Genomic DNA, 13,369 nt, shown 5'->3' on the forward strand with positions numbered 1-13,369 from the left:
TGTAAAATACAAGAATAAAGGTTACAGTGCAGTGTGAGAGTTGAATAGTTATTTGATGTCATAAAAGGCAGCGGCAAACAGAAAAGTCTTCAGCCTTGATTTAAAAGAACTGAGAGTTGCAGCAGACCTGCAGTTTTCTGGGAGTTTGAGGCATGCAACCATCACTTTGCACCAAAGTGGACTGACAGCACAAGCCAGCAGTGTATCAAATTGGCGCAGACAAGTCAAAAGTCTTCTGTGAAAGGCACGAACAGTACAACAGAGCCATGAGAGGTGCTACTCTTCAGCCAGGTGACAAAGTCCTGGAGAAAAACCTCTCAGAAACAGAAGGTCCGGGTAAACTGTGGACCTACTGGGAGAAGGTGGTGTGCATGATGTTTTGGAGTGACTGCGAGACAGAGTATTGTGTATAAAGTAGAGCCAGGGAGGGGTAATCTGCCCTCCTGTCAAAGAAGCTGAGAAACCTCAGGACAGGGAGGAGGTTCAGAATGAGCTGGAGTTACTTGAGGACATGCTAGAATGACAGGAAGAGGCAGTGGGCAGACACTAAGATGTGAGATGAGAAGATATCAGAAATGTCTTTGAGGTTGACCAAGAGAGTCGTATAACACATTAGAGCTTAAAACATTTGTGCTTAGCGTGGCCATCCCAATGCTTCAGTAGATGTTTTGTTCTCATGCATGCTCAGCCTTAATGTTACAGTTAAAATGGAGAGTACAGAGGGTTGGGAAAGGCAGACAAAAGCAGACACCACTGTTATTTATTTATTAGCATTCTCTTTTATTTAATCACTAACAGAGTAATTTCAGCACGTAATAAATTATTACACTGCACAGATCTCCTACACACAGGTAACTAGAGGGATATAATAGCTGACCCAGGCACACGTAGTTGAGGAATAAATCCTGCGGCAAAGCTCAACACCAGCTCACGTTGCGTGTCTCTTGTGCTCCAACCTGTGACCAACCCCTAACCCACCAGGTTAGGGAGGTTGTCTCCAATCTCTTTCATTCCAATCTGAAGTGGCTGGATTATAAGAAACATATTTGTTAATAAGCTTAATAAAATATCAAGTACAATATTATCAATCATTAAGAACTGAATTAGATTTGCATGAATATTAGCAAAGGATGATAAGAATAGTTTTGGGCATATTATTTTGGAGTTTATTTGTGCCTCTATACTTAATTGTAGCATAAAGGGCTGGAGAGCACCAGCTATTTAGGAATGTTTTTTCTATGGACATAAGGGTTTAATAGATGTTTGCACAACACATTTTTAACAACAGGACAGTGCAAATGCAGAAGAGCTTAGGATGGGCAGCAGGGTGTTAGGGCTCTTTGGAATTAAGCTAAAATATTACTTGTTTTTTCACTATTCCCTGAGCATCAAGACGGCATTCTCAAGTCATTCCTCACTCAGTAGCATTTGTTGCATATCTCCTAGTGAGTCGATGTAAATGGATGTAACGTAAGCTAAATGTACTGTTTATCTCCTATTGACTATATGTGAATGGATGTAATGTAATTTAGGCTACACAGATTTAACTATACAGATCTATCTACCATGGGAGAATGGATGGAATGTAATCTAAGCTGCAGTTATCTCCTATTTACTGTAGGCGAATGGATGTAAGTTTAAAAAATTAAATGCAAAGATTTGGTTAACATTTCTGGCTTGCCAACACAGATCAACTTTTGTCTTTTTCAAACCCATTGTCGTCTTCCTCGGCAGACTCTTTTTGTGGAAAATGTTCATTCTCCTGATTGTCCTCTTCCTCCTCCTGCACAACCTCCACCATCACCTCCTCGACCTTTAGTTGCTTCAGGGCTTGTCTGTCCGAGTCCGACTTATCCTCCTCTGACACGGAATATATTTCATCAGATGTCTGAGAGGGGTATCTGCTCTGTCTCTGGAAGAACCCAGCACCTGAGACATCCTTAGGGAACTCCCTGTGTATCTGCTTTTCTGTATTGGATGGGACTACAGAGCCATTGGCCAGCCTGCTGGAGGCCTCAGGGCTGGTGGTGTTTGCGGCTCCGCTCTGCTGCTGGACGGTGGTGGTCACATTCAGCAGGTGCAGCTTTTTTTCCGGCTGAGCGGGAGGGAATTTGGGGGAATATTTGAATGAGTGGTCAGGGTAAACCAGGGTGGAGCTAGCAACTTTACCTGCAAGCCCAGCATGAGGTTTACCCTTCATCATTCCCAGGACTTCATAGCGGAAGCTGGAGATATCTTGCTTAAGCTCCTGTCAGTGGTTACAAACCAGAGGTTACAAAACTTACACTGAGAAATACTTGAGTACCTGAAGTACCAATGTTGTATGTGTGAATAAGTGTAGTTTACCTTGAAATTCTCCTCCGTCAGCCCTTCCTCTGTTTTGGCATTTCTGATCATTGCGGCCACATATCTCTTTACTAAGTTCCTCAACACCTCCTGAAATGTAGATGTCAGATTGTTTCAGACAAAACTACATATTAATTAATACAATCACAAGACTGCATCTTTTGATCATAACAGATTTTCAATAACTGTACTGCAGCTAAAGATGAACACAAAACATCAAAAAATATAGTACTTGTGTTGAAAATAGATAAATCAATACCTGATACCGATGGCTTGATCGCACATTTTCAGCTGCACGTCTCTACAATAAAAGAATACTATGTTATTTCTGCCCCCGATAGTAGGGTTACCTGCTGTTTATTTTACTTGCCCCTTCTCAGTAGGGTACATTGTTTGCATCTGAAGGTCTTATGATATACGTTAACTTGGCCACTAAACAATTTCTGGAAAGAACAAGTAATCTAATTTATATTCTGAACAATCGTTGACCACAGCAAATCTTTGGAAACACCTTACCCCCAATGTTCCAAATGTTTCATTCCTTTTTATACTTGGTTTCTTCAACAAATGCTTCTTTGTCCATCCAATTAGGTACAAAACTGACTTTGGACTGGGGATGATATTGAATGGAGATGGCAGAGTCCCACCTTCTTCAAAATAGCTCATCCATAGCTTTGTTCTTGCAAATTTCCACTCTATATCTGCATGGTCCTAAAGGGAAAAACAAAACAGTTATTGGAACCTTTTTACAAAAGAGTACAAGTGAAGTGAAATTAAATTAGTGTGGTTAAATTGTATAATGGGTACACCACTCACAGCGATGTGCTGGTAGGAGTTGTTCATCATTGCAATTAGCATGTTCAGAAGAACAACCAGGGAGATGATATTGTAAGTGCCAAACATGGTAGCTCCCACAAACTCAGTAAATTCATGGGGTGCTTTCACATTGGTCACATACAGGCTAATCAGGCCAAATATAGACCAGAATAAAGACTGCAGTGTCTCAAATAGCCTGAAAAAGCAAACAAACCTGCATCAAATTACGCGCTACTGAACAAGACACTTGTCACTTGTCATGAACAATACACATTTGTCAGAGAAAATTTGTTTAAAAAGTTGAACTTGCGTTGAGAAGGCGTTGTTTTGTTTTTCACAGCGAATACCCTTGCATGTATTGGAATCATTCGTTTCATAATAAAAGTAGAGCTGGTTGAGGCCGTTGGCAAAGGCTAATAGCACCAGACAGTAGATGAAGAGAAACTTGAGGATGTCCAGCAGCATGCGCCCCAGTGAGATTTGTAAGGGGCCGAGATGGGAGTTGGCAGTGAAAAGGCAGATGAGGCGCAAGGAGCTGAAGATGTTGGCTATGGCAAACAATGACTCTGCCACCAAAGTCGGGTGCCACATTTCCCAAGTCTCTCTGGGTTTGCAGTCACTGTACTGTTGGACAGAAGGAGAACATTCATTCAACACACACGCTACCAGCAGTAATAGATGCTGCAGTGGAAATTTTACAAGCTTGCAAGCACATGGATAGATTTTTCAGACCACGTCAAAGTTTGAACTGAGGAATAATAGAGAATGTACACAGATAGCATTTATTTTCCATCTCTGCTTTAACGTAAAACAGAGCGCAGAAATTTAAAGAGCTGGGGTTAACATGTCTGTCACTATTTTCAAATAACAATGAAATCGTATATTTAAATCTTCAAGTCAGTACAGTAATGATAATGTGGAACAAAGAAAAAGCATATAAATCATGAAATTATCATTAATATACTGCGTAGATACATGGCCAGGTCTCTCTTACAAAAGAGATTTTAATCTCATTGACTCTCTACCTGGTTAAATAAAGGTAGAAAAAAAAAGATAGCAATATATTTGCATCCATGGCTGTCATGTAACTCGCGTTGTGATTATACCTTTGCATAGGCAACGATCTTCAGAGAAATGGTTGCAAGATACAAGGAATTCATAATAAAGTCCATTAAGTTCCACCAGTCATGGATGTACTCCTGGAAACCACCATCCCACATCTGTTTGATCTCTGTCCATATAAAGCCTAGGAGAGATAAACGACCAACACAGTCAATTGTGTCACTCTACCTCTGCTCCATGATTTAGGTGAAATTCCACAGGTGAAAAATGAAAGTGACAAACAGATAGTGTCACACATACTAGCATGCATATGGTTGCAGTGAACAGCTCAGTGTGGCTGTCCTCAAAAGTAAGAATACTGTAAGTGTGTTTGTTGTTTAGTTCTGTTATGTTTTGCTTGGCCCTGCCTTGTTTTAGTTTTCTTGTGGTACATGTGGTATATATTTTTTGTTTTTTCTGAGATTCTCATGACTCATGTGTAATTGTGACCATATGTTTTTGGTTTTGTGATTATTGATTTGTCCTTCAAATAATAAAAACACCAGAAGAGAGCTCAAAAACACTTCTCAGAATACTGTATGCGGAGTGACTCAGCGTACAACAGACAGTGCATGACAACATGAGGATCAGCAGCGGTTTGTTAGTGTGTGTGTGTGTGTGTGTGTGTGTGTGTGTCTGCGTGTGTTTGTTATTACCAAGGACCCAGGGCAGGATCATCCACTCCACAGTGGTGGGCACTGGGCCCTGCCTGTTGGGGTCTGTGGAGGCTATGTGCTGCGAGGCCAAGAGGAGCAGGAAGAGGAAGGTCAGGTAGGAAGCTGTGTGACAGATGAACTTGATGAAGGGCTTACGGATGAATAAGCCAAAGCGGCTCTTTGGAGAGATCAGGTAGAACATGGATAAGATTGGGAAGAAGAGGCCAATGAAGATACAAGTGATGAACTTCCCTGCCCAGTGGCGTCTCCTCCAGCCCGGGAACTCGTCATACCACCGAGACGCCAGCAGCTGCTGACAGTTGGGCTGAGCAATAAACTGAGAGAGAGAGAGAGAGAGAGAGAGAGAGAGAGAGAGAGAGAGAGGGAGAGAGGGAGAGAGGGGGAGAGAGAGAGAGAGAGAGGGGGGGGGGGGGGAAGGGAGAGAGAGAGTGGGAGAGAGAGAGAGAGAGGGAGAGAGAAAAAGAGAATTAGAATTGAATTTTAAAACTTATTTACTTAACTTATTTACCTTTTCATCTTACAAATCCACTCAGAAACCAGCGCATAAATCAGGATGAACAGCATTTAGCTTACATTATCTCTACCCATAAACAGAAAAACAAAAACAAAACCAAACACACATACAACATACTGTATAAGAAAACCAAAGATTCAAGACAAAAAGGACTGCATTCAAAAAGTCAGTGACAAGGTGCATCACCACCCTCCCCATGTGAGCATAAACAAATCCAAGTTGCCCACCAGTCTGTAGGCACGCTCCACCCTGAGGCGAGCTGCCAGCAAACCAGCGGTTATAGAAACAGGATCTACAGAGCCCACACCTTGGATCTGATTCTTTTTGGTCTTCCAGATATCCAGCTTGGCCTCTCCTGACAGGAGGTTTACCAGGACCTGCACTGACTTCCTCTTCTGGCTGTATCTTGGCCCAAAAACACAACTCAAAAAAAACAAAACAAAACAAAAAAAAAAACCTCCCCAAGTGACTGAAACCATCCTTCTAAATAACCCCCTAACTGAGGACACTGATAAAAACAGATGTGCAACTGTTGGTGAGCCACGTGTCTGTTCATAGCTATCGTCCCGTGTACAATCCTCTACTGGACGCCTCAACAGGGGGCTTGAACATGGACTGCCAGCAGACTTTTGGGGAAATGTCTTGACCAGAAAAATCAACTTAACACCTTTACACAGATGTAATATGCAGCTTTCTTCCCTACAGTCTCAAACTCCCCCAGCTCTGTTGCTGTATATGACACGAACTGACACTCCCCAACAGCAGCAACAACATTTGGGTATGGGGAAAACACACTCATACCTCGTACTTCTTCATCCCATTGTACAGAGAGAGAGAAGGAGATTGTGCAGAGAGAGAGAGAAGAAGAAGAGAGAGAGAAGAAAAAAACAAAGAAAGAAAAAAACTAAAGACAAAATAATAGCATACGTTGCCGGTCTATAATTAGGAGTACCAAATGTCCGACATAACTTGACAATCACTCTTTCACCATCCAATCAAGGGAGTTGTAAAAACACCACAGGTGCGTATTGGGGTACAAAATGATCAATACAATACAATCAGATGCACATCTTGCAGCATGCAAAACAAAAGTCTCGAGTGGATAAACATTTCAGAAATACTCTCTGCTCCTCTGTTGCAGTGGTTGTTAAATCTGTTTTCTGTACACATTTTCTCTGCCTTTTGATTTGATATGATTTGATATAAACATCTGCTGGACATCTGTGGTTGGAGATGGAAGTTAATCTCAGCCTAACCATGTTATGGCCAAATGGATCCACATTATAGTACTATAAAACATTGAACGGTGGGTGATGAGGTCATCTATCAACACAGAATCAGACATCTTTAGTGTTGCTTATCTGTCCTTGTGAAATGCTGATTTGCTGTAGCATGACTGGAGGCAATAGTTGACATCTGGAGGGACCAGATTTTTTGAGGACATGAGGACATTTTTGGAATGTGAAAATTAAATAAGAAACAAGGAGCAAGATCCAAGATCCAGAAACAAGATCCAATTCTGGATAGTCCTATGGCACATTCATGGTGATGACATATAGACCTAATTAATTATCCTGCCTTCACATAATACTCTAATGCTTATTTCACATATCTGGCTCAGTCAGTAAGCGTCTGAACACCACCTTGACCTGCAACAACTGATCTGTAAGTCAAAAAAACAAAACAGAGGAGATAACAAGTCCGCTCTTAAAAGTGCATTCCAAGCATTTCGCCAGTACAGTATGCCTTATACCTCTTTAAAGAGCTATCTGTTTGTTGGCCTATGTAATTACTTATAGCTGTACTACACAAGATTTTTATGTAAAAATACTTTAGTCTTATCAACCTAAATCACAAACTGGGGCTGCAATAGAGAAGATCGGCCCATCCCCACTAACTGAGACACTGTAGATTCGCCCTATTTGCCCAAATTAAATTCTGGTGTCGGGTATGGACTGTTCTCCATCCACAGGAAGTAACTAATCAAAAGTTAAGAGCAAAATACAAACTGTATAAACTGTATAAACCGCGTGCTGTGTGCAGTTTACTGCTGCCATTTTACATGATTTACGCGTATTGAAGTTCATATTTTCCAAACAGTTACATGTTGCTGCCATTTGGAGCCGCCTAGTGACATTGCGACATTGCCTAGTGAAGCTTTAAACATTTTACAAATTGTTCCAACCACAATGCTCTGCACACAGCACTATAGGCTTCAACACTCCAGGGTGCTGGCGGCGCCAGGAAGCACAGTATAACAAATCTTCAGTAGTCCACCGTATGGCTTCTCCTTAAGTGCGGTGGACTACTGAAGATTTATTTTACAAATTGTCTCCCTACTGTAATGCAGCCTGCTGCTTTCAGACTACCTTGTTTTTAGGGTATGGTAATCTTTTGATGCGCCTGCTGGGGGGGAACTGATTGTTTTGTTAGGATTAGACTATAGTTATAGGCTATATTGTTATTATTGTTGTTGTTGTTATTGTATGATCAATCTAAAAGTGGTCAAAGAAACCTTCTTGTCCAAAACCGTCTGTGATACAGCCGTCAGCTAACAAACCCTGTAGTTCAGCTGGAAACCTTTGCTAATTGCCTTGGCAACCAATTGGGGCGCACCAGGTTGCTAACAATCACACTGATCTCCTTCCATTCCCACACCGCCAACTGTCAAACCTGCACTGATCAAAATGAAACAGGGGGTTCAGAACAGCCAAAACTCAGAGCGCAAAGACTTTTTAATGCTCAAGGTCAAGACAGTATTCATATTCAGAAGATGAGCAGTGGTTGGCTGGTATAAACCTTTAAGTCCACAAACACTACACAACTGCTGTATACAAACAAGACCCCAAAGCTATATGGAGTCTCTCTAATGAGCGGTGTAAATAAGAGACTCCCGCTGAATACCATGCTTACACATACAGTGTATTGTAGCCTTTAGTGCAGAAAAACAATTCTGAACACTTTAATTCTCAGTGAGTGTAAATGCAGTATTCCTGACATTTTTAGGGGAGAAATATCTTTCCAACAAACTGACAAAATTAAAATCCTCATCTCTATGTTGTAAAATGCCGTTTGCCACTATGTTGTATAAAGCCATGTGACGTCCAAACCAATGGGAAATGGGCAAATCTAGTTAGATATCAATTTTTGCCTATTTTTACTTTTAATATTGTAGAGTCACCTTCTGTTATGGTTAAGTGTAAATCTATGCAAATTTATACATGGGAGGACATTATTATCCATTCTAAACTTCAAGTAATATTTACATTAATGTCCGATTCCCGTAAACCCATCGATATAGAACACCTTTGCCACATTTAACATTTAACTGCTTCTGTGTAATCAAGATGCGTTTTATTTACAAATTTTAACTAGGTCTATTTCATAACAATGACAGAAAATTGGCACCACATCCAAGGGAAAAATATTCGAGTGAAGATGTTAAAAGACAGTAAAAGGCTCCCTACCTAATTAAAATATTATGAGTTTGTATTTCAGGGAAATGGTCCATCAGTTATTCCATCATTATCCCCAATTATCCTATTGTCACGGGACTGTCTGAGAGGGCTACTGTAATGCATTGGTAAGAGCCAGCTTGGGCAATTACTTGTTGTTGTAAACTCCCACAGGACATCTCCACCCATCTCAGGCCATTTACAGCTCATCTTGCCACTGCTTTCCAACCAGGCACCACAGAAGTTCACTTCATCTATTCCGTGTTGAATGAAGGATATCGGAGGTAGAGCCATAGAGTGGTGTGTAAGTCTACTGTCCATAGTATGTGAGGTCCTGTTACACTTCTCAGTATGTACTGTGAAACCCTGTAAGTTCTCAATATGTCACCAATGTGTACCAATGTCACCACAACAAATTCCCGTACATTTGTTGTGCTTGTAGTGCGGCAGAGCCAGTTGTCGTGGTTTTAACCATAAAATGGAAAGTACTAAATGTTCGGATGGGATAGGAGAAATCATCTGTGGGACTGTGCATCTTGAAGATACCCAGAAAAGTACTTTCTTGTACTGCTGTACTCCACAGCAGTAGGGATGGGACGATGTGCCTATCTTCACGATACGATTCAATACGCGATATGAGGTTCGCGATTCGATAACCATGATACGATGTAATAAATAAATGTTCACCGACAACAAAGTACGACTGCACAGAATTATGTTTATTTCTGACCCACCGATAAACTGCCTAACGATGTGTATTGTCACATTTTTGTTTTGCGATATATTGAATTTCGATGTATCGTCCCATCCCTACACAGCAGTCATGTGACTAAGAGGATATCACAGCGGACAGAGTTCTTACCTCTTTCTGGTGATATTTGATGGCCAGCTTCAGTCGTGCCAGATCATTGTTGTTCTCGTCCAGCAGAGGGTTGATGTCATCCCGGTAGTTGAGGATTATTTCCAGCTCCCTAGAGCTTCGCGTCTGGTCCAAGAGATCCTTCGCGAACTGTTTACACACATGGGACAGCTCCTCATACTCCGCCTTGAACTCATTCTCCACTGCGCTGAGCTCCTGCAGCTCCCAGCTGAGCTGAAAGGCGGTGAGGAAAGGATCCTCGCTGGACAGAGCGATGAGCGACGGGCTGGCCAGGGCCCGGTAGATGTTGAGGCGAGAGCGCGAGTGACGCAGGCCGTCCACGTCCGAACTGGACACGCACTCCATGCAGTTGCAGCGCACGGCGTGCGGCTGAGGAATCGCAACGCCTCGCTGCACGAGATGCTTGATGATCTCATAGTTGTTGGTGTGGGCTGCAAGGATGATTGGAGTGATGTCTGGGGTGAAGTCTGAAAACTGTTTGTCCAGCAGAATCGGTGGAACCTTTTCACAAAACCAAGGGAGCAACACACAATTAAAAAGACATGAAATAGAATCCGAATACACTGTATTACACTACGCCATTACTTTATCAAGCCACTCACAATACAGCACCCTCACTTTATAAAACCCCTACAAGAATTAAAACAAAGGGCATCTATACAGACAGTTTGAAATTGACCAGGTCTAATTTCATCTGTCTGAGGCCTCTGACCATCTTGTCCAACAGCAACCAAGGCTAATGGCTTGTGGTTCAGCTGGTCTCAAAATATCTTCCTGGTTGTGAGTAATTGCACATTTTTTTCTTTTTCCTTCTCTCCACAGAATGCTTCACAAAGTCCATTACAGAGAGAACCCAGCAGCATCAAAGACAAATTTACAAAGATGTCAAAAAGTTCTCAACTCGACTCAAGCAGGGCTTGTTAAGCTGCCCTTTATCTAACTTGCTGCTACAGAACCCGTGGAGAACGACCTACAACAGCACATCAAAGAGGGTCGGTGCTACCTTCCAGCTGAAAATAAAAGCAGAGTTGGGTAACCAAAATAAACATGGCCATGCCTCGAACTAAGAGAAAGAGGGAGGCAGATAATTAGATCCTCCCTTCATCTTTATCAGATTTAGACTAAAGAATACAATGAATGAGACCCTCTTCTTGCTGAAGCCGTTCAATCCAAGAAGAATACTAACATTGTCCTGTCCTAATAGCATGAAATCTGCTGCCCAGCTATTGTCAGTGTTAATGAAAGACAAGCATATCATCAGAATCACATGAACAATTATCGCTAATTGGTAATAAGGAGATAGAAATCTGAAAAGTATTAGGAAACAGTAGTTCAGAGAAAGACCGCTGGATGTAAATGATGAAAAATGTAATATGCATGTAATATGTTCCTTATATGTGTGTTGATCTTCCGTGACATTTCACTGTAAATGGTGTACTGTACCATGGGCGATGAACGAAATAACAGAGAGGGACAGTTAGCTGAGATGAATGCATCTCATTAAAATCACCACAATGTGTCTCACTTGTTGCTGTAACATGACATTTAACTGTACATTTCTCACAAAGGGCAAATCAAAGGCACTACCTGCTTGGGCCCATTGACTCATTTGTGGTATGTAAATAAGATCATTTGCATGTCACACATACTACATGAGTAGGATGTAACTAAAAAAACAATCACTTGATAATTAGAGTGAGCCATGATGAAAATTGCTGTGTAAGCCTAATTTGAATTGGTGACAGACATTGAATCACACACATCTCCAGTCTGCCCAACCATAACAATGTTCAGCTGTTGTTATCTTGGCAAATGGTACTGGGAACTCTGTACATAGGTTACCTAAAACAGTGACGCATCCCAAAAAATAACAATAGATAGACACAAAGGAATAAAAATGACTAAAGGAATACCACTGACCGATATGCACATGAGGTGTGATTGTGTGTGCATGTGTCGTCTGGTTTATATTTTATCAGACAGCAGCACAGTGGCTCATAAAAGGTTCATAAATGCCAAAAAAGCAACAAAACAAAAAGGAAAGGTAAAGTGATTGAGGTCTGAAAAGTTGTGATGATGAACCACAACATTATACGCCTCACTACATAAGAGAATGACTTGTGTCAGTGTGAAGTGCATCCCATCTGTTTTTACCTGCTTTTCCCCACTGGGCTTCTTGTGGTTGAGCAGCAGCTCCACGGCCCCCACCACTTCTTTGCGGATGGCGTGCAGCAGAGCGTCTCCCACATACACGTTGTAGCTGAGCAGCAGCTCGATGATCTCCAGGTTCTCGTTCTCGATGGCAATGAGCAGGGCGGTGCGGCCCAGGGGGTCGATGCAGTTGATGTTGATCCTGAAGTAGATCTCGGCCTCATCCAGAGCCTGTTTCACACTGGCATAGTCTCCCTTCTCCACGGCGCCCAGGTAGGACCTCTCCAGGGCGGAGAGCTCCGACTCGGCCCGCACGATCCGCAGGGCGATGCGGTCCCTGTAAGAGGAGTTGTCCGTTTTCCTGTAGTACAGCTGTGACATTGCTGCTACAGCATCCTAGTCTCAACTGAGAGTGGGTGAGAAATAACAAGATAGCGAAAAGATGAGGTCATGTTTCAGTGTTAGCAGTGGTGTGTCAGAGAGCGGTCAAAACAGAGATTGTTATTGTCAGAATTGCAGCTTTGATACACCCATTCCCACAATGCACTATAAACTTTGAATTTTTATTTCAGATTATGATCGGAGATATGTCTAAAAATTGCAAAATTGTCCAAAAGATTTGTTTTTATATATAAATGACATTCATTCACAATATTGGACACTGGAAACACATTTTCTTCTTGTGCACTATTGATATCTGCAACAAGTAGGCTATATTGAGAATACATTTTGGCCACTCAATTTATAAGAGTATCTCTAAACATACAGTATGCTTAAGTATTTATGAAACCTATTTTATGTGTTCATAAATCAGGTGGTAATGCCATCATAAACATCAAACAGCAAAGGACTAAAAGACCAAAACAATTTTATGACAACAAATGTGACATGGTCTGCTCCTGTTAGAAACATGAGATAATTGTGCTTAATCATGCAATCAAATTGACGCACAAAACAATCACGCGCAAACAAAGAAACTTTACCGTCTTCCTATTTGCTTTCCAGTAGTGATTTACACATAAACCACTCGAAGGAGAGAGCCAGCGGATAATCCAGCGGCGGCTGTCAGGAAAGAAACTTGCGTGGTTGGATCATCATCATCTTATCGCGAAAGACATAGTAACTCAATTGCATGTCATTCAATCCCCTGCCCACCCCCTTTTTCCCTTTTCCTTCCCGGCTGTGCTGTCGGATATTCAAGAACCTAATTTTCCCATGCGCGTCGTTTCTCAAGCGCTAAATCCATCGCGTCAGGTGGGAAGAAGCAACATCCACTCGCACTGAAACTGTGTAGCGACAAAATTTCACCCAAAACTCACCGGCTGTTCCTCTCCATCAGTCAGTCACCATCGCGCCTTTTCGACCCGCGTGTGTGTGGCTGTTGAATGAGAGAGCATCACAGCACAACTCAAGGTCTGCAGTGTTTGGC

At 41.9% G+C, this 13,369-nt stretch overlaps 1 protein-coding gene across 1 annotated transcript; it reads right to left on the reverse strand.

Annotated features, from left to right (window-relative positions):
- trpc4b (transient receptor potential cation channel, subfamily C, member 4b) lies at window positions 1-13,369 on the reverse strand. The gene is made up of 11 exons (XM_071523596.1): window positions 13,260-13,369; window positions 11,944-12,346; window positions 9,772-10,290; window positions 4,920-5,256; window positions 4,269-4,408; window positions 3,473-3,786; window positions 3,163-3,358; window positions 2,863-3,057; window positions 2,606-2,647; window positions 2,347-2,436; window positions 1-2,248 (listed from the first exon to the last, which is right to left on the reverse strand). Exons 2-11 carry the CDS (start codon window positions 12,319-12,321, stop codon window positions 1,691-1,693), a joined length of 2,769 nt encoding a protein of 922 aa, XP_071379697.1. The 5' UTR covers window positions 12,322-12,346; window positions 13,260-13,369; the 3' UTR covers window positions 1-1,690.

The sequence above is a fragment of the Centroberyx affinis genome, unplaced genomic scaffold, assembly GCF_046629955.1.
Source record: "Centroberyx affinis isolate AG114_WGS23_722 - 3 ecotype Tasmania unplaced genomic scaffold, CSIRO-AGI_Caff_v1 ptg001095l_1, whole genome shotgun sequence".
NCBI classification, from domain to species: Eukaryota; Metazoa; Chordata; class Actinopteri; order Beryciformes; family Berycidae; genus Centroberyx; species Centroberyx affinis.

Coding starts and splice junctions, on each gene's coding strand:
- trpc4b (XM_071523596.1), bottom strand. CDS start 12,321: ATGTCACAGCTGTACTACAGGAAAACGGACAACTCCTCTTACAGGGAC. Junction 3,359..3,472: donor CAAAACAACGCCTTCTCAAC/GCAAGTTCAACT, acceptor TTGCTTTTTCAG/GCTATTTGAGACACTGCAGT. Junction 2,249..2,346: donor TGACGGAGGAGAATTTCAAG/GTAAACTACACT, acceptor AACCACTGACAG/GAGCTTAAGCAAGATATCTC.